Here is a 24,969-nt window from a genome sequence, read left to right on the forward strand (position 1 = left end):
ACACGTGGCTTTGTCTTCGCTAGTATTTCAAAACTAGGAAACACCACGACAGCTGTCTGCCAAGAGAACGTAAGGCATGTGCATTTCCACCATTTCCTGCAAATTAATGAAAGACAGCACAGAAGTGGTAAATTCGCAGAGAAAGAATCATATGGATAGGAAACGCCGAAATCTCATGATAAATGACTCCCGAGATGATGAGATGGAATTGCTTATTGTTGGCGAAGAACGAGCTGTGTTGATTGCGTGTGACACAGCCCGGCACACTGCTTTCACTCGTCAGAGATGATCATATCCAACATAAAGACGTGAGAGAATATTAGAACTGTTTCTCGGCCTTTTAAGTGGCTTCCACGCGGGGATTTCAGTTGTGAAATAACACCACATATGCGTCTGCATATTTTGAGAAGGAATCAACAAATTTATGGCGTACTCAGCTTTTGTGATGGGCCTTTCCCTAATCCAGAAAGACTGTTCGGACTGTACGTACCGATCATTGTCGTGTAACTCGGGAATGTCTACGTCCTGGGATATTCGATAGATGTTTCTATGACATCATCACACGCCTTCACATTGCATTACCTCCCACCTGCACACAGAAAATTGGTGAGATTGCTAGGATTCGAACCATATACTACTCACTAAAGTAGAGCACCAGCTCATTTTATCGAGTGATGCCGCCAAGATGGCATTTTGTAGCCTTCTCCAAGATACAATTTTCTACCAAGCTTGTCAATGAGTTACTCACATTGGATATAGAGTAAGCTGGAGTCAAATCACATATTTAGATACGTAATCCCAGAACATGCATACAACACGAAACAAAAATTAACACCCTCATATAAGACGCTTGAAATTGTCGGTATCAGACACAGGGGTTAGGAAAAAAATGGCTCATTTCTGATGGTTATTTTGCGACTTACGGGAAGCGAGTGTGGAGTTGAAAATCAACTAAAGACTCTCATTAGAGGAAAGACGACTGGAAGTGATTGGATTTCTATTCGATTCTACATACAGTGTGTGAAAGAACTCGCTCTTCTTCTATCAGGAGACAGTCGAAGGTCGCTGGAGGAACGAAGCACTCCAGGCAATTGGAAAGCTTCACAGGTCTCTCCACTTCTCAAGAATGGTCGTTTAACACGCAGCTGTAGCCTCATAACGCTGAAGTTATTACATCACCGGCCAAATGAGGCGTTTCATCCGCAGGGTGTGGACCTGATATTCAGGTTATTGTGAGCATCAACCGTAATGTTTATATCAATATTCTCGGGGACGAACTGTTGCCCTTTCTTCTATGTCTTCACGATGAGTGTGATGTGGACACTACCATCTTGACACTACCATCTGCCGAAACGACCACAGCCGTGTTTACAGGGCTGCACGCATAGATTCCTGGTCAGACGAACACTCAGATACCCCTTTGCACTACCACTGGGTCTCTAAATCACATGACCTCTAAATCAAACGATACAAGTCCCATATAGAGTGTCTCAGAGTGTTTGAAACAGCTGGTGACACTTGGTCGGATCCTCTCAATTTGTTAGCTCTGCGGGAGTTAACCAAAAAAGAATAGCTGCAGCTGGATACGGTTTACCTGACCCTCTTCTGTCACGCCGATTATAAATCAATAATTTAATAATATTGTCAAAGAAGAAATAGCTTATGAATTTCTGCAGAGACAATTAAATTTTTTACAAGTATTAAAAATGCACCGAATTTTCTGAAAAAGGATCTTAGAATTTCGGCTTGAGATAATCCAAGAAAATGGTTCGGAAAAAGCTGGTACAGAGGAAAGGATATGTAAAATGGAAAAGGCATATGCTGTAACTAAAAACATTTAGAACAAAAAAATGCCGGCATAAAAATGAAAAAATGAGGCATTACAACACAGTAGTGAAACAGAATGTCGATACGCAAACGAATTACACTATTACACTACAATTCAGATGTGATGATGCCGACCGGTGTTAGGCGAGCAATGGTAGTTTCATCTGGTGACTTCAGTTTTATATTTTATGGAAAGAACGACCATGAGAGCAGTTTTTTATTACTTTTTATTGATTGTGACAATGATTTTATCAGATGATCTGCCTCATATGTCATGATGTCCATATGGTTTTATAAATATTAACCCACGTTTCATATCTGATGATGGCACCTTCAGAGTGCTGAAACCGGTCATCTAATAAACGATTGAAGCGATCGTGGCTTTTCAATTATTTTAAAAACAGAGTGATCGCCCCACGACACACCATGTGTTCACTGCACAATTCAGATGAACTATAAATGCTGGAAAGGCGAATCACTGGGCCCACTGAAATCTGTGGAACGCTGTAAACTACGTAGTAAAGATATAAATTATCGAAACGTTGAAAATATATCAGTAGTAAAGCGGAAAAGAAGACTGTTATTTTTTTGGACATTTATGTCGAATGCGAGGCAGTAGATTAACCAAAAAGGTGTTCAGATATTTGTGGGACGTGAAGTAGAAAGAAGTTAGATCCATGAAGTACAAAAGGATTGCGAAGAAATATATATAAAAGTTGAAGAAGACTTAACGAACAAAGTACTGTATACAGAAGTATTTCAAGGTAGAAAAGTGAAAAAAGCTGGTATAAAGTGGTCAGAAGACGGGAAGAAAAATATAGAGAACAAACGAAAGTGTAGTGGAACGATAAATGAGGAATTGAAATTGAGTCGTCGTCCTTAGTTGACCCATCCGAGAAGAATCATCATCATCATCATCATCATTTAAGACTGATTATGCCTTTCAGCGTTCAGTCTGGAGCATAGCCCCCCTTATACATTTCCTTCATGATCCCCTATTCAGTGCTAACATTGGTGCAGAAGAAGGAAAAAAAAAATTTCAATGCAAGAGGCACTGTTGCACGGTGTAAGTATAATGTCTTGTGGTGGTGACTGAATGTTTGCTCCGGGTGCTTAATATCTAGCCACTGCGACTTGTATTCGAAACAACAGTAAAGAGTTTGTTACCCTTCTCCAGGATCTCTGCACTGGTTGGGACTGTTTGTTTGGAAGTAACGGTACACGACCCAATTTGCCAGTGTTAATGATTTTACTGCAGCGACTTCAAGAGTACTTGGCGTCAAAAGTTGCTCCGTGGTGTAGTATTTGGGAGGTCACCTTACGTCTCCAACTCCAACCCCTGTGTTCCCGAAGTGAAAGTGACTTTGCGTTAACGGCAGCTGGCAAGGCTGGTGAGCGTACTGGCCGCTGCGGCGACCACGCGAGTACTTACGGCGATGGCCGGGAAGCCGGAGGGCTGTGGGCTAGCGGCCTGCACGTATCCGTCGCTGGAGCTGTACATGTCGATGGGTCCAGGGCTGTTGGCAGGCGGGAAGGGCGCGGGCCGCGAGCCCTGGTGCGCATGCGCCGCGTGCGGCGACGCCGGAGGGCCGAAGCCCTGCGCCGCAGCTGCCGCCGCGGCCTGGTAGTTGTTCATCACTGCGGACACAGGAGGAGGGCCATAAGGCTCAGCGGTGACACACACACACACACACACACACACACACACACACACACACACAGAGCCAGGCCGCTACACTACTGGCCATTAAAGTTGCTAAACCACGAAGATGACGTGCAACAGACGCGAAATTTAACCGACAGGAAGAAGATGCTGGGATATGCAAATCATTAGCTTTTCAGAGCATTCACACAAGGTTGGCGCCGGTGGCGACACCTACAACGTGCTGACACGAGGAAAGTTTCCAAACGATTTCTCATACACAAACAGCAGTTGACCGGCGTTGCCTGGTGAAACGTTGTTGTGATGCCCCGTGTAAGGAGGAGAAAGGCGTACCATCACGTTTCAGACTTTGATAAAGGTCGGATTGTAGCCTATCGCGATTGCGGTTTATCGTATCGCGACGTTGCTGCTCGCGTTGGTCGAGATCCAATGACTGTTAGCAGAATATGCAATCGGTGGGTTCAGGAAGTTAATACGGAACGCCGTGCTGGATCCCAACGGCCTCGTATCACTAGCAGTCGAGATGACAGGCATCCTATCCGCATGGCTGTAACGGATCGAGCAAGCCACGTCTCGATCCCTGAGTCAACAGATGGGGACGACTGCAAGACAACAACCATCTGCACGAACAGTTCGACGACGTTTGTAGCAGCATGGACTATCAGCTCGGAGACCATGGCTGTGGTTACCCCTGACGCTGCATCACAGACAGGAGAGCCTGCGATGCTGTACTCAGTGACGAACCTGGGTGCATGAATGACAAAACGTCATTTTCTCGGATAAATCCAGGTTCTATTTACAGCATCATGATGGTCGCATCCGTGTTTGGCGACATCGCGGTGAACGCACATTGGAAGCGTGTACTCGTCATCGCCATACTGGCGTATCACCCGGCGTGTTGATATGCGGTGCCATTGGTTACACGTCTCGGTCACCTCTTGTTCGCATTGACGGCACTTTGAACAGTGGACGGTATATTTCAGATGTGTTACGACCCGTGGCTCTACCCTTCATTCGATCCCTGCGAAATCCTACAGTTCAGCAGGTTAATGCACGACCGCATGTTGCAGGTCCTGTACGGGCCTTTCTGGATACAGAAAATGTTCGATTGCTGCCCTGGTCAGCACATTCTCCAGTTCTTTCACCAACTGAAAACGTCTGGTCAATGGTGACCGAGCAACTGGCTCGTCACAATACGCCAGTCTTACTCTTGATGAACTGTGGTATCGTGTTGAAGCTGCATGGGCAGCTGAACCTCTAGACGCCATCCAAGCTCTGCGTACTCATTTCTCCGGATCTATGCACCCAAATTTCGTGAAAATGTAATCACATGTCAGTTCTAGTAAGATATATTTGTCCAATGAATACCCGTTTATCATCTGCATTTCTTCTTGGTGTAGCAATTTTAATGGCCAGTAGTGTAGATTAGTGCAGCGTTATTCGTATGTCCCTCCAGGGTCTGTATGTCTTGGCGATATGTAGCGGATGATTTGTCTACGTCTTCGGACACCCCTAACCCTTGTGGTATGGTCTGCAAATAAGCCATAGCGCGTATTATCAGTCAAATCTTGTACAGATGCTGTGTCCACTGGTATATGATATTTTTCTGTATGTTTCTTATTTCTCACGCAGTCGTCGTCTGAAACACTGGAGGTACTTGTGAATAACAATGTATTACTCTGGGCAGATACATCCAACTTGGCATACAGAAGACCAGCCTCTAGGCTACGTCAAGAACACTAAAAACAGGGCGAACCAGAACTCTACTGACAAACTTTCAGAGGTGGTAGCGTGAAAGAAAACAAGAAAAAAATGTCAAGTAAACATGGATTCTAAAATGCATGCCTTAACAGCTATGAGCACTTGATCTCCTTCGCTACAGTTAAACACATCTCTTCTACTGAACCAGTGCTCCTAGCTCTTAAGGTATGCATTTAATAGCTCTTGTTCACTAGATATTTTTTCTTCAGGCACTGGGACTTAACATCTGAGGTCATCAGTCCCATAGACGTAGAACTACTTAAACCTAACTACCTTAAGGACATCACATACATCAATGCCCGAAGCAGGATTCGAACCTGCGACCGTAGTAGCAGCGCAGTTCCGGACTGAAGTGCCTAGAACCTCTCGGCCACAACGGCCGGCGATATTTTTTCTTGTTTCGGTCAATACTTCCTCCTCCCAAACTATGGAAAGTATAGAGATTGCCATAGAAGAGATTTGTTTCACAATATCGAAGTGTTCGTAACTGTTACGTTATGCTTTTTAGAGCCCATATTTTCTAGACAGTTTTTCCTTGTTTTGTTGCATACTGCCATCTCTGAAAATTTTTCGGTGGAGTTCGCAAAGTGATGTATCACAGCCTGGATACGCAGAAATAGCTTTGTACACCAAGGGCTAACCGCTGTATTTCATACGGCGAAAGGAGAGCCCGGACAGCGAACAGCGGTGTTGTCCGATTTCAGCTGTGAAACGGAAAACGTAGCCTCCAGAACGGAAACTAGGCAACTGAAAATAAAAGGTGTTTACAGAGCTCTGGTAACATCGCGGCGTTGCCATGAATACGTACACAAAACAGCGTTACCTGTTTGGTAGTGGTAGGCGTGTAGCCAGCCGCATAAAGTCCGCTTTAGCTGCCAGGGCTGTTTTGTCATATGGATAATAGGCTACGGTGAGAACAATAAATACTGGAAAATAATGCGTGCCGGAGCGCCATAATCGCTGGAAATGCCTTCAGGAGTCAAATCGCCCAAATCTAAATACTTGTTCTATATTTACACGGCCGCGAGGTATTAGCCGAGCGGTCTCAGGCGCTAAAGTCTTGGACTGTGCGGCTGGTCCCGGCGGAGGTTCGAGTCCTCCTTCGGGCATGGGTGTGTGTATTTGTTCTTAGGATAATTTAGGTTAAGTAGTGTGTAAGCTCAGGGACTGATGACCTTAGCACTTAAGTCCCATAAGATTTCACACACATTTGAACATTATATTTACACCCGACTGGGCACCTCGCTATTCTAAACAGTGAATTTTTATTTTTCACAATACTTAACTAAATGCAGGGGACAGAAAGTCTTTTGTGTCTTACATTAAATGGTTCAAATGGCTCTAAGCACTATGGGACTTAACATCTGAGGTCATCAGTCCCCTACACTTAGAACTACTTAAACCTAACTAACCTAAGGACATCACACACATCCATGCCCGAGGCAGGCTTCGAACCTGCGACCGGAGCAGCAGCGCGGTTCTGGCATGAAGCGCCTAGAACCGCTCGGCCACAGCGACCGGCTTCTTACATTAACAAACGACTTTCTAAATAAGAACAATAAAAACAAACACATATGCGCTGGCGCTCTCACACACACAAAGTAATCGATAATATTTTCATGCCAATGTTTAACATGAACGCCATGAGCAGTTTACCAATAGTTATAGTCAAAGTTAAGAGCACCAACACATTCTAGAGAAGCTTTTACGTCATTTTATCCAACTCTAAAAATGGCTAGTGTCATTCTTTTCTATATCTGAAGCACCACTCATATATGTACGTAGCTGTGATAAATGCCTTGTTCAGTGTACTGCCGTGTTTGTAGTTGTGATAGTAATGAGAGGGAGGAGGAATGAAAATGAAACTTGGCTCTGGCACTAAACCTACACATCTCTACAGTTAGTTTCATTTGACTTCATTCCGTCTATCCATCTACTAGGGGCCTTCCCTCATTAAGGCAGCACGTTTTTTTCTGAAACAGGTGGTTTTATCTAGGATTCCAGTACATCATATTATTCCCCAGTCTTTTGGCTACAAAACCCTACCTTTTAACATAATCTCCGATCAACCGAGCGAGGTGGCGCGGTGGTTAGACACTGGACTCGCATTCGGGAGGACGACGGTTCAATCCCGTATCCAGCCATCCTGATTTAGGTTTTCCGTGATTTCCCTAAATCGCTCCAGGCAAATGCCGGGATGGTTCCTTTGAAAGGGCACGGCCGACTTCCTTCCCCGTCCTTCCCTAATCCGATGAGACCGATGACCTCGGTGTCTGGTCTCCTTCCCCAAAGAACCCGACCCAATCTCCGTTCAATGCGACGGCCTTACGCCACCCTACTGGAACGGCCGTATAGTACCACTCTGGTGGCCGACGTCACAGCCAAAGTCTTGCTGCACAAATAATCTCCATCAACCCTGGGCCGGCCGGGGTGGCGGAGCGGTTCTAGGCGCTACAGTCTGGAACCGCGCTACCGCTACGGTCGTAGGTTCGAATCCTGCCTCGGGCATGGATGTGTGTGATGTCCTTAGGTTAGTTAGGTTTAAGTAGTTCTAAGTTCTAGGGGACTGATGACCTCAGATGTTAAGTCCCATAGTGCTCAGAGCCATTTGAGTCATCGTTCCTGTACTGCTTCCCACGGAGTGCTTTCTTCATTGGACCAAAAAGATGAAAGTCTGAAAGTGCGAGATTCAGGCTTTCAGGTGGCTGAAGAACAGTCCAATGAAGTTTTGCGAGCTCCTCTCGGTTTCGCAGACTTGTGCGAGGCCTTGTGTTGTCACGGAGAAGGAGTAGTTCGTTAGTATTTTGTGTCGACGAACAAGCTGAAGTCGTCTCTTCAGTTTCCTGGGGGTAGCACAATACACTTCATCGTTGCACCATGGAAGCAGACATCAAACAGAATAACCCCTTCAAGTCCCAGAAGACCATTGCCTCGATTCACCGGGTTTGGACTTATACTCCGGAAGAGAAGTGGTGCGGCGCCAATCCCTCGATTGCCGTTTTGTTTCCGGTTCGAAGTGATGAAACCATGTTTCGTCACCCGTGCCGATGTTTGACAAACAATTGTCAATATCAGCCTCGTAACGCTCAAGCAATTCCGCACAGATGATCTGTTGTTGCTCTTTATGGTCTTCTGTTAGGGAACGAGGAAATCAGCGGGCACACACCTTTGAGTACCCCAGTAGTTGGATGATTGTGTCTGCACTAACAATAGGGACGTCCAGTTGCGTAGCAAGGTTTTCGGTTGTGGCCCGTCCATCACCTCGAATTAGTGTGTCCGCCTCTTCCAATATTGCAGGAGTTACAGCTGTGTGCGGCTGGCCGGGACGGAGGAGATCGGAAACGGTTGCGATGAGGACAGACGCCTCGCCCAACGACTCACCGTGCTTTTGTTCGCGGCCAGGTCTCCGTAGAGATTGTGGAAGCACCCACGAATATCTGCGGTGCTCTGATTTTCGGGATTTTCGGCCAAAAGAAACTCAGTGACAGCTTTCTGCTTGGAACGCACCTCCGTTACAGATGCCATTTTTAAGTACTACGTACAGTACTTCCACCTATCGGAATTTCATGAAGTACAGGGGCTGAAGCGGGAATATTCCACGATGTCCCAAAAAAAATTCCGCATTTTTTCAACTGAAACTGGTTGAGGAGAAAAAAGGTATTGCATCACATATTGACATATTGAACGCCCCTCATACATATACAGGGTTATTACAAATGATTGAAGCGATTTCACAGCTCTACAATAACTTTATTATCTGAGATATTTTCAAAATGCTTTGCACACACGTACAAAAACTCAAAAAGTTTTTTTAGGCATTCACAAATGTTCGATATGTGCCCCTTTAGTGATTCGGCAGACATCAAGCCGATAATCAAGTTCCTCCCACACTCGGCGCAGCATGTCCCCATCAATGAGTTCGAAAGCTTCGTTGATGCGAGCTCGCAGTTCTGGCACGTTTCTTGGTAGAGGAGGTTTAAACACTGAATCTTTCACATAACCCCACAGAAAGAAATCGCATGGGGTTAAGTCGGGAGAGCGTGGAGGCCATGACATGAATTGCTGATCATGATCTCCACCACGACCGGTCCATCGGTTTTCCAATCTCCTGTTTAAGAAATGCCGAACATCATGATGGAAGTGCGGTGGAGCACCATCCTGTTGAAAGATGAAGTCGGTGCTATCGGTCTCCAGTTGTGGCATGAGCCAATTTTCCGCGGGCTACGCGTGAAACTTGCCCGCACGCGTTCAACCGTTTCTTCGCTCACTGCAGGCCGACCCGTTGATTTCCCCTTACAGAGGCATCCAGAAGCTTTAAACTGCGCATACCATCGCCGAATGGAGTTAGAAGTTGGTGGATCTTTGTTGAACTTCGTCCTGAAGTGTCGTTGCTCTGTTATGACTGACTGATGTGAGTGCATTTCAAGCACGACATACGCTTTCTCGGCTCCTGTCGCCATTTTGTCTCACTGCGCTCTCGAGCGCTCTGGCTGCAGAAATCTGAAGTGCGGCTTCAGCCGAACAAAACTTTATGAGTTTTTCTACGTATCTGCAGTGTGTCGTGACCATATGTCAATGAATGGGGCTACAGTGAATTTATGAAATCGCTTCAATCATTTGTAATAGCCCTGTATATCTAATTACTTAGACTATTAAGATGGACTACTTTTTAAACAAGTTGTTCAAATGATAACTATAATAGATATCTATAATTTTGAAGCTGCTTCTTAAACTACCTCTAGTTTACTTGACTGAGGTTCCACCCCCCCCCCCCCCCTGGCGCTGTAGTTTTGTTGTCTACTAGCATACCTTCCAGTTATTTCTGCCCGTACAGCTATAATGCAGCATGTCCTTAAAATTTAGGCTGCAGCCTGGCTATGGAGCGCATTCTGAAGAGTTAGCCCAGACTTACCTGACAGAGCCTGAGTGAGCAGCGGCGTGTTGTTGTTGGGTGTCAGCTGGCCGTTTGTCAGGTCCACTGAAAGCACACAAGAGCAGACGTGAGGGCCAGAGCAGCGGGGGCGCGAGGCGACAGGTGCCAGCGGTGCTGTGGAGGAAGGCAGGGGGCGCGCACACAAACGCACACACACACACACACGCACGCACGCTCAGGTTGCCGGCAAACCACCACTTCTTAGGTATTCTTTTCACCGCCAAAGCGCTCTCTTGCCTTTCACTTCTCTTTCACTGTTGGGCGAGGGGGCTGTCCACTTGGGCAACTAGTGATTCAACTTTAGCTCTCACAAGAAGCAAGCTTAAAGAGTATGATGCATACATTTGCCTTACACTGCGTGTAACCAGAACGCTAAACGGTCCGAGGTCCAAGATTCCAAGCTGTAGAAACTAGGTTTTCGGCAATAATTACTAGGTAAAGGTGCATGTGTTTTGCTGCAAGATTACTCAAAGCAAACTCATTTTGACGAATCAGAAGGTGGAAACAACAATGGATTCAAAACTACCACACAATGTGTTTTCATTCCCTATATGTCAGGCTGTCCTAAGTCTGCTTATAGGCACCCACGTCACCCCTCAACGCACCCGCAGGCTTGCACTAATAGTGTAATCTACCTGCCGTGTCACCCTTATAAGTGATTTGCCTTGACAGGCAATGAATCCACCACCCATCTCATTGATCATAAACATACCTCAACAGCATAATACACATCGTCGTCGTAATAATAACATCATAACACCTCAGTCAAATCTCAAAAACGTCGTAGCTTTCTGCAATAATTTCAAAACCTAAAGAAAATTCTCTGCTCATTTCAGTAGTGTCATCTACCTCAAACGTACTTTAAAAATCATGATCTCATACCAAATATATCATTCAAAGCTCTCATAATATCACAATGGGTCCAAAAAAATATGAACAGTTCACAAAGTACAGACAAAATACAATTTCGTAAGTTATTACGTAAACATCTGTCACTGATGTAGTAAAAAGAAATGTTTGTCTCTCTCAGTTAAATGATCAGATAGCTGTGTAATTATGTGTTAGAGGAATATGGTACCGATGTGTAAAGTTGTATAAGCAAATACCATAAAAAAAGAGGCCATTATCCTCGCTATTGACATTCCTTTGTAGAAAGCATCGCAAATACGACACGCTCATTACTTGGAAACATAATTTATCGTACTTCGTGCTACTTACTGAAATGCTTATGAATTGATGGGAAATATTCTTACATCTGCAAACCTGATTATTGCAAGTGTCTTTCTACGAGAATTGAGAGCTACTGACTTACGAAATGCCACATAGCTATTGAATGATATATTTGGTATGGGATCACGATTTTTAAAATACGTTTGAGGCAGATGACACTCTTGACATGAGCAGAGAATTTTTTTTTAATTATTGGAGGAAGCTACGACGATTGTGAGAGCAGGAAACACTGTGCGGATGGCGCAGCTCAGTAAGCAGGAGATCCCAGTAGCAAATCCCAGGCTGCCACACATTTTCACCCATCGCCACTGATTCCGCTTAAAGTTCTGATGCAGCTGACATCAATAGTACCTTCCCATTCCTTTCTCCCCCTCCACCTTCAGTTTACATAATAAAAGTAGTATAGCCTACAAGACAGTTGCTACACACGTGTTCTGTGTGTGTGCGGATCACCCCTGCTCGCCCAGAACAATACGGTCGCACGCTGCCTGACTGTGCATCAGCTGACTGAACGTGAGGACAGCATACACTAAGTCACGTGTACTTAGAAAATTATCAGTAGATAAAACATTTTAAAAGGAGTAACCTATAGAGCAGAATCTTAATCCCTCTGAGTAACGCCCTTTATGAAAAAATCTTGTTTCAACATCTTGAAGCTTTTATGAAACATCAAAGTTTCGCAAGTTATGTGCAAGGTCTACTCACTGCTGATGAAGCTCCACATGCATTCACATATTTGTTCATTGGTACATTCACATGTACTTCCACCTCTCCCCCTATAAATTCAAGTACAGATTTTTCAAACAAGAAATCACTCATAATGTTACAGACTAGAAATGTAGCAAAATTATCAGAAGAAGTAAATGTCTGTGCAAGCATTAAACTCAAAACTGAAATTTGGCTTACACCAAAAGTACCTAGACGAGTTCGCAGAGATTTATGTGAAGAAGTCGGGCCATATGTGAATGCAGATTGACGTCATTTTAGAGGAATGTATATATGAGAGGTTTGAATAAAAATATTATTGCATGCATTTCATTGTTACTTAACCACTCGAATACTTACATTCCTAAAAGTTCAAGACACGGCAAAAAAGGCCACGTATTCGTCCTTCGTAGAGCGGGACGAGGAGTTGTTTGACGTATATCCTATAAACATCTTTCTCAGCGAATGTAAAGAAGGCCTACAAAGCATATTCCTAAACCCTGAATAAGAAAGACGGGATATTCACCTTGCATTTGAAGAATTATTGCCTGCCATATTACCAACAAATTTATTCCAATACTACGGTTAACCTAAAAATAATTAGTTAATTCTCTTGGCTATATCCTTTTCTGCTTGCAAACGAAAGATAACGTGAAGTGACCCTTTAAACTAAGTACAAGATTGAGATCTTTAACTGAACACAAATTTTCGATAAGAAATGGTATTTCTTTTCTGTGCATCAGGTTTTATGTCAAAGACACCCTTAGTATGCGTAGTATGCGTTTTGAGAACAAGCTGCCATCATCAGTGGTTTCGATTTTACTTGAAGTTAATACGCTTATAACATCAGAATGAATTTTACACTACTAACAGGTTTACATACCGTGAATGTACAACAATTATGTCTAGATGAGTGGCTTTGCGTATTTACAAATAACAGGTACAAGAATGGTGTATTAGTTTCCATGGTGGTGTTCCTAATGTGCAGTATGACTGGTACGGGCTTAACTTGTAAGTCACCTGCGGAAGAGGATTTAGCTCTGAAATTTGTTAGAAATAAAACAGAATGGTTGAACGTTGAATGAGGCATTCTTAGAAAGTAGAGCAGGTTAAAACATCACAAAAAAGTGTCAATTTATCTATGGATTGTCCAAATAAATGTATAGGTCCTAAGCGTTTCATAAAGAACTCAAGATATCAAAATGAGAACAATTTTAGATGGGAGAGGAAACATATGTAATTGCTTGTTTTTATTTTCGCGTACATGGAGTAAAATTAATATCCAAATAGGAAAAAACCATTGTGTCAGGTTCCTAACTCTTAAATGAATTTTTTCCATAGATATTTACATCATAGGACTAATTAAAGTAGTTGCAAATGTTATGTGATATAATTTGCAGTTCTTTATTGAGATAAAAAGATCTCTTGTGATTATATCTCAGCAGATGCATTTTGCATATTTAGTTGATTGTGTGGTTGTTCGTTTTGTCTCTCAGCCTATCCATTAGACTCACAAGAACTAACATATCCGAAGCTGATACGTCTTCATTAGGGATAAATGTTGTCTTAGTTAATATAGATGAAAGCAGCACATTGGAGTGGTTACTAATACACTGTAGCTCTTATGAAACAACAGCTGAAAACAGGTGAATAACAAGCAAAGGTTCATTTGTAATATCATAGAAGACAGTACTTTTCCATAGGTGTTATGAGCTTATCTAAGTAGCATGTCGTCATACAGTACATTGAGAGATAATAGTGGACTGCTTCACGTGCTTCATGACGAAGGACTCCTAACTCAGTGCACACTGGCATTCACCATTCCTGAAAGTGTGTTTCTGGTTGACTCTGCTGAATGCAAACCAGTTTGTCAACGACCACGACAGCGAAAGAGGAGAGGGTGAAACCTGATTGTGGTGCATTCGTTACTCCACTTGATCCAACACCAAGGCAAAAATTTTCTTTTAGTAGACTTGGCATCAGTAACGGTGTCACACGATCTTTCCCACTGGTCTACCGTGCATAGGTTTGTGACCTAAATGAATACGTCAGCATGAAGTGTGGTAACAACGATCCATAACCAACCAATTGTCCTCCCTTTACTGGCCACCACAGTCCAGACTTGTTACATCTGGGTCGACCTACCATGTGGTGATAACCTCAGCTATACAAATCAGTTATACAGTAGTTACATTCCCATTACATATTATCAGTTTACTCATTAACACAGGCAGTCCTAAACTCAGAAAATGGTTTTTGGGTAAGATGCAGTAATCCTGTATTGCTTTTCCCGGAAAGTGGTTCGTGGAAGTGGCTTGCTGTTAATGGATTCTGATCTGTAACCTTGTACAGTGCAGTATTATGTTTGTATTGTTAGGCTGGGAGGGGGGTGAAACTGGTGCTTGTACACAATCTACTCCTCTGGAAGACCAATAAGGGAACCGCCCAGCTTACATTCCCATAGCTCATAAACTCACTCCATGAGAGACTGTACAGATCTTTGGAATTTAATCCAGTACACGGATGCAATACCTGGTCTCCAGTAGCTGTACACTACTACCTCTTCTTCCCTTGTCAGTCAAATATAATCCATAAAAATTTCTGCCACCACCAGGATTTGAATCGGCTACTTCTGAGCTAAGCACCACTGTACAGGAGCACGTTATTGACCTTGGGTAAGGGGTAAGTGCAACATGTTATCACATGCCTGAAACCTTCATTTGGTCCCCTGCACCATTCATTAAATGTTCAGAAGTTGTCTTTCTACGTAAAAAGAAAACTTATTGCGATTATACATGTGGATTGTCGATATGTGTGGTCTTCACTCAGATATGGTGCATGATAGAAGGGTGAATAAATTTTGCTCAGCTTGCAGAAGACAATAAATGCTGCAGTGGTGTGCAGATAAGAAGGCGGCTGCATAATGCATTCCGCATAGACAGAAACAGGGAATACTTAGCTGTATGACAAGCATGCTCTCTTTATCCCACGCCTCATGGCCAAGCCGCTGCCTAACCTAATAATCGACAATGGTGTGGTACGCGCCAAGCTGGGCCACTGCTTACGTTTCTGACCCTCCCAGTACAAAACATACACCCGGAAAACTATCGCTGATTTATGCTACCCACAAATAACACTACAGCGAAGTACAGGGTGATCAAAAAGTCAGTATAAATTTGAAAACTTGTTAAACCGCGGAATAATGTAGATAGAGAGGTAAAAATTGACACACATGCTTGGAATGACATAGGGTTTTATTAGAACAAAAAAGAACAAAGTTCACAAAATGTCCGACAGTTGGCACTGAACAGCAAAACTGCTACCGTGACGGGTGAGAGGTACGCCGATATCTTACAGAATCGCATCATCCCCAGCCTGGCTGATAAACACCTGCTGGAACGTATGATGTTTATGCAGGACAGCGCTCCACTCTATATTGCTAGAAGCGTGAAAGATCTCTTGCGCGCGTCGTTTGGTCGTGATCGTGTGCTCAGCCGCCACTTTCGTCATGTTTGGCCTCCCAGGTCCACAGACCTCAGTCCGTGCGATTATTGGCTTTGGGGTTACCTGAAGTCGCAAGTGTATCGTGATCGACCGACATCTCTAGGGATGCTGAAAGACAACATCCGACGCCAATGCCTCACCTTAACTCCGGACATGCTTTACAGTGTTGTTCACAACATTATTCCTCGACTACAGCTATTGTTGGACATATTGAGCATTTCCAGTAAGGAACATCATCTTTGCTTTGTCTTACTTTGTTATGCTAATTATTGCTATTCTGATCAGATGAAGCGCCATTTGTCGGACATTTTTTTAACGTTTGAATTTTTTTGGTTCTAATAAAACCCTATGTCATTCCAAGCATGTGTGTCAATTTGTACCTCTCTATCTACATTATTCCGTGATTTATTCAGTTTTCAAATTTATACTGACTTTTTGATCACCCGGTATATTCAGCGTACTTAAACCATACGAAAACCAACGCTAAATTTGTTCTACGGACAGATATTGTGTAACAGTTTGGATCGTCATGTGGCACACTGCCCCTGCTATTGCCCTTTGTCCTAAATCGCCTAATGTTTCGGACATATACTCGAAACCTATTGACATGCACTGCTCCCTTCCCTGTGTCCACTTTTGCACATGTCGAACTTTTAGAGCAAACAGGCAAAATAAGCTTCTCTAGCTCACACCCATTGGTGCTTTGTGACATTGATAGCTACTACGTCCGCTTAGACTTGTGGTAGGACCACGTGCCTGTCAATTCCCAGTCATGTCCATTATAATTATCCGGGCTGTATCCCGTGCCCGCATCTCGTGGTCGTGCGGTAGCGTTCTCGCTTCCCACCACGCCCGGGTTCCCGGGTTCGATTCCTGGCGGGCTCAGGGATTTTCTCTGCCTCGTGATGGCTGGGTGTTGTGTGCCTGCAGTCCGGAACCGCGGGACTGCTACGGTCGCAGGTTCGAATCCTGCCTCGGGCATGGGTGTGTGTGATGTCCTTAGGTTAGTTAGGTTTAAGTAGTTCTACGTTCTAGGGGACTGATGACCGTAGCAGTTAAGTCCCATAGTGCTCAGAGCCATTTTGTTATCCCGTGGTCGGTCGATGAATTCCGTGTCAATTTCCAACATTTCGTCTCCGACTGCGGGAGACATCTTCAAGGGGGTCCGTAGCTCGATGGAAGATCCAATACAGCCACTGGCTCGCTACTGACTGTCAGTAGAGAGCCAGTGGGTGTGTTGGATCTTCCATCGAGCTACGGACCCCCTTGAAGATGTCTCCCGCAATCGGAGACGAAACGTTGGGAATTGACACGGAATTCATCAACCGACCACGGCATAACAGCCCGGATAATTATAATGGACATGATATTTCCGGCCGTGAAGGTCTACATTTTAGTAATTCCCAGTCACCCAGTGCTCTCCTGTGGGAAGGTCAGCCAGCAAAGTGAAGCTGAGCCGCTCGAAAAGCACGTGGGAGGGCAAGAAAGCCGCTATCGTGGCTTCGCCGTGTAAATAAAGGGCTCTACATTCTACCAGAAAAGCGTAGTAGCAAAGATTTAAGTGTTGCAAGGGTGCTAAGAATAAAAGTTAATTGTAGGTATGGGTTGCATATTACCTGTATATCAGCGAGACGTACTCAGACTTACTTCGAGACTGGCGCACTGAGCTGCAAGGAGAAATCTAGCGACGCTGTTTCCAGACTGTAAGTGACAGAGGTCTGTCATCGAAACCGACGATGGCAACCTGCCCGGCGAGGATGTGAGACAACGAGAATCCTAAGGGAGTCGGCGACGGACAAACTACAAAGCGACAACCACGAGTAGGGCTCGGAGGCAGAAGAGAGCGGAGTGGTGAAGACAGACGCAGAGAGCGCGAGGAGAGACCGGGAGGCGTGCCACGTACCTGCGAGGCAGCGCGCGCGCAGGCGGTCTGGGCCGGGAGCGGGCACTGGTACTGGGACTGGCGGGGCCCCACTACTGTGCTTACGTGTGGCGGCGCGGTGCTGCACGCCGGCGGGCAGCTCGCGGCCGTGCGGCGCCTGCTGCGCCTGGTGGTGCACCTGCTGGTGGTGCTGGTGGTGCTGCTGCTGCTGCTGCTGCTGGTGGTGGTGCTGCGCCGCGGCCGCCGCCGCCGCCGCCGCCGAGTAGTCGTAGAAGGCCGGCGCCGCGGCGGGCTGCGCGGGGGCGGCGGCGGGGGTGGGGGCGGCGGCGCGCTCGCCCGCGGCCGCGCTTTGGGGGGGAGGGAAGTATCCGTAGCCCGCGAAGCCTAGAACCCAGCGCAGGACACGTTGGTGGCTGCGAGCTCGGAATGTCGCCCGCCACCACCGCCCCGTGCTCGCCGGGCCCGTTCCGACACGTGTGTGAGTGCGCGCGCCCCTATCTACGCGGCTACTTGACTGCCAGAAGCAAAGCCACAGTGGTGATTCTAAGGGTCGGCTAACACGTTCTCTCGTGGAGCAACTTCATTGCACAGGCAGTTACGCTGGTCACCATTATACCTCCTGAGTCTCCTCAGCTGTTAACCTCCACAAATTTCACCAGCGTTCACAAGGTTTCCGAAAAGTAAATAAACAAATTTTGTTACCTCTTAAGCCCATCCGAAGGGTGTGTGAGTGCGCACATCTCTACTACTGAACTGTGAGAATAGAACCTGCTTTGATGATTCTACAGGTCAGCTAACATGCTCTCTCGTGGAAGAACTGCATTGCACAGGGGGTTATGCTGATAACGGTTATACTGACTCAGTCTCCAAAGCTGTCAGTATCCACAAATTTTAGAACTACCGGAAGTACAAAAGAGATTTTCGAGTATGAAATAAACAAATTTTGTTGGTTCTAAATCTGTTGCATGCCTTTTGATTTGATGCTACTTTAGGCGCTCGAGAGCCGTTATTGCTGTCTATTAATTCTAGCACTGTCTCCTTTGCTGCACAATGCTTACAAGGGTACCTCCCCATCGCACCCACCTCAGATTTATTTATAAGTTGGCACAGTGGATAGGCCTAGAAAAACTAAACACAGATCAATCGAGAAAACAGGAAAAAGTTGTGTGGAACTATGAAAAAAATAAGCAAAATATACAAACTGGGTAGTCCATGTGCAAGACAGGCAACATCAAGGACAGTATGTGCTCAGGAGCGCCGTGGTCCCGTGGTTGGCGTGAGCAGCTGCGGAACGAGAGGTCCTTGGTTCCAGTCTTCCCTCGCGTAAAAAGTTCACTTTCTTTATTTTCGCAAACTTATGATCTGTCCGTTCGTTCATTGACGTCTCTGTTCACTGTAATAAGTTTAGTGTCTCTATTTTGCGACCGCACCGCAAAACCGTGCGATTAGTAGACGAAAGGACGTGCCTCTCCAATGGGAACCGAAAACACTTTATCGCAAGGCCATAGGTCAACCGATTCCTCCACAGGACCGAGCGAGGTGGCGCAGTGGCTAGCACACTGGACTCGCATTCGGGAGGACGACGGTTCAATCCCGCGTCCGGCCATCCTGATTTAGGTTTTCCGTGATTTCCCTAAATCACTCCAGGCAAATGCCGGGATGGTTCCTTTGAAAGGGCACGGCCGACTTCCTTCTCCGTCCTTCCCTAATCCGATGAGACCGATGACCTCGCTGTTTGGTCTCTTCCCCCAAACCAACCAACCAACCCTCCACAGGAAAACACGTCTGATATATACGAGAGTGGTGACGGCATGTGCGTCACATGACAGGAATATGCTGTCGACCCACCTAACTTGCACACTTGGCGAATGGGTAAAAAGATTCTTCTACCTTGCCCGATTTAGGTTTTCTTGTGAATGTGATAATCACTCCCAAAGAAGTGATGAAAACATAAGAGTTTGTGACATAAACTGAAACATATGAATGCAACAGTTTCACAGTCGCACAGTTTTCCCTGTGCTCTGTCAAAACATATGTTCTTAACGTTTTCAAATTTTTCCGTGTGTAGACCATCAAATCCTGCATATGTCCAAGCAACTCTGAACATGTCCTGGGATTTTGGAGAGCGAAGTTGATTACGTTTGAGTGCCTGAACTTTGATAATTGACACACGATCACGTAAACAATACTGCTCTGTGTACCTGTGCAGCTTCGCAAAATAATTGTCTGAAAATAAAAAATTAAACATATCACTTGAGGGAAAACTTGAACCAAGGACCTCTGTTCCGAAGCTGCTCACGCTAACCACGGGACGACGGCGCTCCTCAGCTAAGGTTCTCCTTGATGTTGCCTATGTTGCGCATGGACTACTTAGTTTGTAATTTTGCTTATTTTTTTCATAGTTCCACACAACTTCTTCCTGTTTTCTCGAGTGATCTGTGTTCAGTTTTTCAAGGCCTATCCACTGTGCCAACTTATAACTAAATCTGAGGGGGATGCGATGGGGAAGTTCCCTTGTTAGTGAACCTTATAATCAGAATTTTACCCTCTGCAAGAAAACTTAGGATGGACATCAGGAATTAAATTGGTCAGTTATGATAGCCACAATAGCACAGGGACTGTCCCTCGATAAATGTCTCTGCATTGTCTATCCTCATAAATTATTGATCTACTGATAGGCTTAATCAACATGTTCTGATGGAACTAAACACTGTCCTTAATACCACTTAAGTGTACTTAAAACCTGTAGTGTTCTGCTGCCACACTTGCGATTGTTATCAACCATTTTTTTCCAATAACAGGCGTGTGATATGTTAAATATGGAGGCCAGGACTGACAGTAACTTGTGCTCCATCGCTAGATGTTTACACGCCAGCGCCAGTGAAATCTATGTGTGCTAGCAGCGTTGTTCTTGATATTTATGGCCCTGCTGCCCCCTTACCACTCTTGCAGCAAAACAGTTTCGTCACAATAATTTACAAGTGTCCTGTCATTTTTGTTTTATTTACAAGGGTTCACAAGTGCCACCAAAGCAACTGTACACTTCAGTTTAAACAGAAACGTAATTGTTTCGCTCTCTTGGCATAAGAAAACGTTATCAGTATTGACCATATGGAAAAATAGGCCTTCTGCATATAATTAAAGGCCGAAAACCTTGTTTCTGTGACTTTAACGGTGGTCGAAATAGTTGAGGTTAACAGCTTAGTCGATCAACCTGTATTACAGCACTACTCCACCTTAATTTCGAATGAGGAGCCTCTATGAAGTTGGGAAAGTGGGAATGAGGCAGTGGACTTTGAGCCACACCACTCTAACTCACTTGGTCAAGACGTTTGCCGTTGAGCAGCGTGTAGGTGATAGACCTGGTCCGACAGATATTTTTCGTCGTCAAGGCGTTTCATTATCACCATGTTCATCCATACACCCCATCAGCATACTAAGCAAGATGCCGTTACAAAAAGCTGCATTCATATCAGTGTGGTGTATCAATCGACTCTTAACAGTCCTCAATCACTTCCCACACAAATGTCTCTCGAATGGTAGGAAGAGATGGGAATCACTGGGTCCCGAACAGGGGCTTTATGGAGGACAATCCAGTACCTTCCACCAGGAATCCCGCAACAATTCACATGCAATTATTCAACGTATCATCAGTTGGAGGCTGAGTAAGTTGTGTGTAATAAAAGCACGGTGATTATTTTGAAATGTGGTCAGTAGCCGTGCTGTACCATACAATATCAGTTTAGCTGCTTGCGAAATGACGTTTGTTCCCGAGAGAATTTATTGGTTGACGTTTTTTAATCACCACCGTATTTTTCCACCAGACCAGAATATCAGCCTCTTGGTGGAGTAAATTGAGGGAGACACTGGTAGAACGAAGCTCCGACTTGCCCATGAAACGGACTCAGACAACCCAGTGTGTCCGACGGACACAAATTATTCATAGTTTCGAGCCCGGCGGGAGAACCCTACTCGAATAATGTTTCCCAGCTTTGATACAAAATTAATAAAGAAGACATAAGACATAACTTCAGGAGGAATTGGAAGACACAGTTACTTGTCCTTTAATTCTGTATCTTAAACTGTTCCTCCTATTTATTATAGAACAGGCAGTAAACCAAATTTTTAAAACGGAACCGACGGGAAATATTTCTGTTGAGATCAGATTCTCACATCGGTGTAAACCAGTTTGAAAACGTTACTGTACCATCACTCACAAAAATACGAAAAGAAGACAATAACAAAAGAATTATTTGGGATTAAAATATTAGCAGGCAAACGAAAAATTTCGTGCTATCGTTTCAGGAGACGAAACTGAAAAACAACAGCATGCGGATGATCAGTACGACATGTCTGGGTATGTCTGTATTTCTGTCAAGGTAATAATGGCGGAACAACAATGATGGAGGCTCACAAATCAGCAGATGAGTACCATGGAAACGATATTAGAAGAGGCGTTCGTTTGAAAATTTAAGTTGCTGTACCAACGCAGTCTCCCGACAGTGCTTTAAGTGTGGCAGTAATTGGATGTTAATAATCCATCTTCCCAAAGTAAAAAGTATGGAAAGAGCAAACAATAAACAGCGGGATGAATCTATAGAAATATGTTTATTTCTGCATAACAAGTTTCAAACAAGGGACTCAAGATACGCGAAACGATCCATGTCCATCAGATTGTAATAAAATCCTAGAATGATAGTTCTAGAGACACCATAACCTGCACAAGATAAAAGCAGTGTTGGATTTTATTCTTCCACGTGTTACATTATTTCCCTATGGTGCAACACAACTTCCTTAGCTTTCAAAATTCCTCCTGGTAACACACAGAAATAGCAATAAAATCGGATCCGTCCGGTTCGTAGAATTCTGGCGAAGAAAAGACTTACAGAAAAAGTAAGAAGAAAAGATACTACTATTACGAAAAAATAGATGTAAAAAAGTAGAAGAAGGAAAGTAAAGGTTGCAGGCGAATTGTCAGTGAAGATTAGGATAGTAATGTATTTAAAAACGACAGAAAAATTTATCATTCCAACTAAAAGCACTCACCGTTATAGAAGAACGTTGCTTTCATTGGGCAGGTTCTGTATAGAGAACATGCTGTGAAACAGAACGGCAAAAGAGAAAATGACACTTTTATGGTGCACAGAAACTAGCCGTGAAGAAAAAGCAAACGCCATAGTGGAACATTCTCGGAAAACACCTCCCCATACGGACTCTCCAAAGATAGTTAAGCAGCAGCTCTGGATTTACCCAAGCCTACAAGTTGACTACTTAATAGTACGACGACTGTAGCTGATTCTGCCATCAGCGTATTCACTCAAATCATTATCGTCATTGGACGTCCCGCAAGAACCGTGCCTTTTGCGTTGGAATCAAGCGTCTGCAGTTCTAAGCGGATTTTCGAAATCTTATTCATGCTCAGCGGGCAGCACTGACCGGTATTTTGAGCAACGCGAACAAAATTGTGTTTCTCCTGATGGGTATAAATACATTTCTGTCAGCGGAATATGTGCCAAACTATATCATAAGCAAATATTTATGTTTCGTCGAATACTTTAATAGACTGAAAATGTGAAAAATGAAATCAAAGACCAAATTGTTAATTCATTTCGATCCACCTACGGACCGTCACCGTTCCTGTTCGATTTGTGTACGGACTGCTTTAAGCCTCCATACTAGATTTAATCTATCCAACCTTGAACTAACGGTCCGTATGTGTACATGATAGAGGCAGTACACGTTTCTACTTATGACACAGTAATACAATTTTTTTCCAACTGTTCATGACGAAATGAACGACTTTCTTTTAATGCATTTCAGATCCCTGCGTATCGGTAATATCGTCGGATTACACGCAAAGCGCCACGTCTATGAATTCATTCGATCTTTTTTGCGGACTGACTTACTAAATAAGATTCCTGTAAACAAAGGGGCAGTATCCACAACATCGTGTGAGATTCTTGAGATGCGATCTCCTTCGCTTACCAGGTTTCTCTCAGCAAACATAAGACTTCCATTCGGCCTTCCTATAACTAATTTCAAGTGTAATTCCAGGGGGCACAAATTTAACCCCTGGTGCTTTAGTTTGATACAAAGATCACAGATCACAATTAATAGTCATCATAACACGCTAAGCGGAAGCAGTATCTCGTTTTCAGTTCGAGTGCAGTACTGACAGCAATCGAGTACTCTACAGCTGTAATTTATTCATTTCTATCAATTTAGAACTGCAAATGGTGAATGAAGCTGCTTTTCACCTAAACTCCTTACAGTTTCGTTAAGCGTTTGATTAAAGCGCCCCAAATGTAAAAGAACAGCCTTGTTGGAACTGATATATATTTCGTAGTCATTAGTCAGTGCAGTTCTCTTTACATATATTACCGACAATTTCAACGTACAGGGTTATTTTTTCCCACCGTGTATAAACTCTAGGGATTTATCGATGAGAGGATACTGAAAAAAAAGGTCTAATGCACGTATGTCCGAAAGTACATGGATTCATGCTAGAGACCCTTTATTCAGTCATACTTTGTTACAGAGACTGCGGTCTATTACGCGCTCTTCCATGCAGCCACATTTACAGTAGGCTTGGTTTCCTCATACGTCATGCCCTAACGCCCTTTTCTGCCATAGTCATTGGTAATGTGTCCGATTCACCTCTCTTGCTGACTCACTTTACAGTGGATGTGATACAGCGTTGTAAACAATGGTTCCGTATTCGAATCGAGAGCTTCCGACATGGTGTTCACATACGGAACGGCAAATGGCAACAGGCAGTGGACAGCAAGGTTGTGTCAAGAGACCTATCCCCGCCGACAACAACCACAGCATTCAATGTTTGCAACAGTTTTCGCCATTTGTCTGAGACAGGGTCGTTTCAGGAAGCAGGAACTCATGAAGAGCGTACCCGAAATGTTCGGACGCCAGACTTGGAGGAAAATAGGATTACCGCTGTGGAAAGCGACCGCCCTATCAGTACCAGGCAGTTGGCCCGCCATTACTGGGTAAGACAGACGATCGTGTGGTGCATTCTCCATGACAGTTGTTACCTCCCTTATCACTTACACCATGTGCAGCGCTTACGAACGACAGACTTTCCACATCGGGAGCAGTTTTGACACTCGTTTCTTCATCAGGCCAACACGATTTCCGGATATGTGTCATCCATCCTATTCAACCGATGAGGCCACGCGGAGTGGTATCTTCAGCTCTCATAGAAGTCATCTGTGGGATAGTATGCAGAACCCCCACAATTGGTGACAGCGAATCATCAGCATCGGCGCAGCCGGAATGCGTGGGCCGTGATAATTGGCGACCGTATTTTGTGACCAATCTTCCTTCCACGTCGCCTACCAGGCCGAAACTAGGGCGTTTCTTGCGGGAGACTTTGCCTCCCCTGCTGGAAGAAGTGCCACTGATGATTCGAAGGGGTCTGTGGCTGCTACATGATGGTGCTCCAGCCCA

At 44.5% G+C, this 24,969-nt stretch overlaps 1 protein-coding gene across 1 annotated transcript in view; it reads right to left on the bottom strand.

The window, feature by feature from the left end:
* Positions 1-24,969, bottom strand: part of LOC126094195 (RNA-binding protein Musashi homolog Rbp6) — a 1,305,639-nt gene that overhangs the window by 23,297 nt on the left and 1,257,373 nt on the right. Inside the window, exons 11-12 of the mRNA XM_049908777.1 lie at positions 10,164-10,229; positions 3,260-3,465 (exon numbers count right to left, since the gene is read on the bottom strand). Of these exons, the coding sequence (XP_049764734.1) occupies positions 3,260-3,465; positions 10,164-10,229 (272 nt within the window). The remainder of the gene's footprint in view (positions 1-3,259; positions 3,466-10,163; positions 10,230-24,969) is intronic.

This window comes from Schistocerca cancellata, chromosome 1 (genome assembly GCF_023864275.1).
Source record: "Schistocerca cancellata isolate TAMUIC-IGC-003103 chromosome 1, iqSchCanc2.1, whole genome shotgun sequence".
Classification (NCBI taxonomy): domain Eukaryota; kingdom Metazoa; phylum Arthropoda; class Insecta; order Orthoptera; family Acrididae; genus Schistocerca; species Schistocerca cancellata.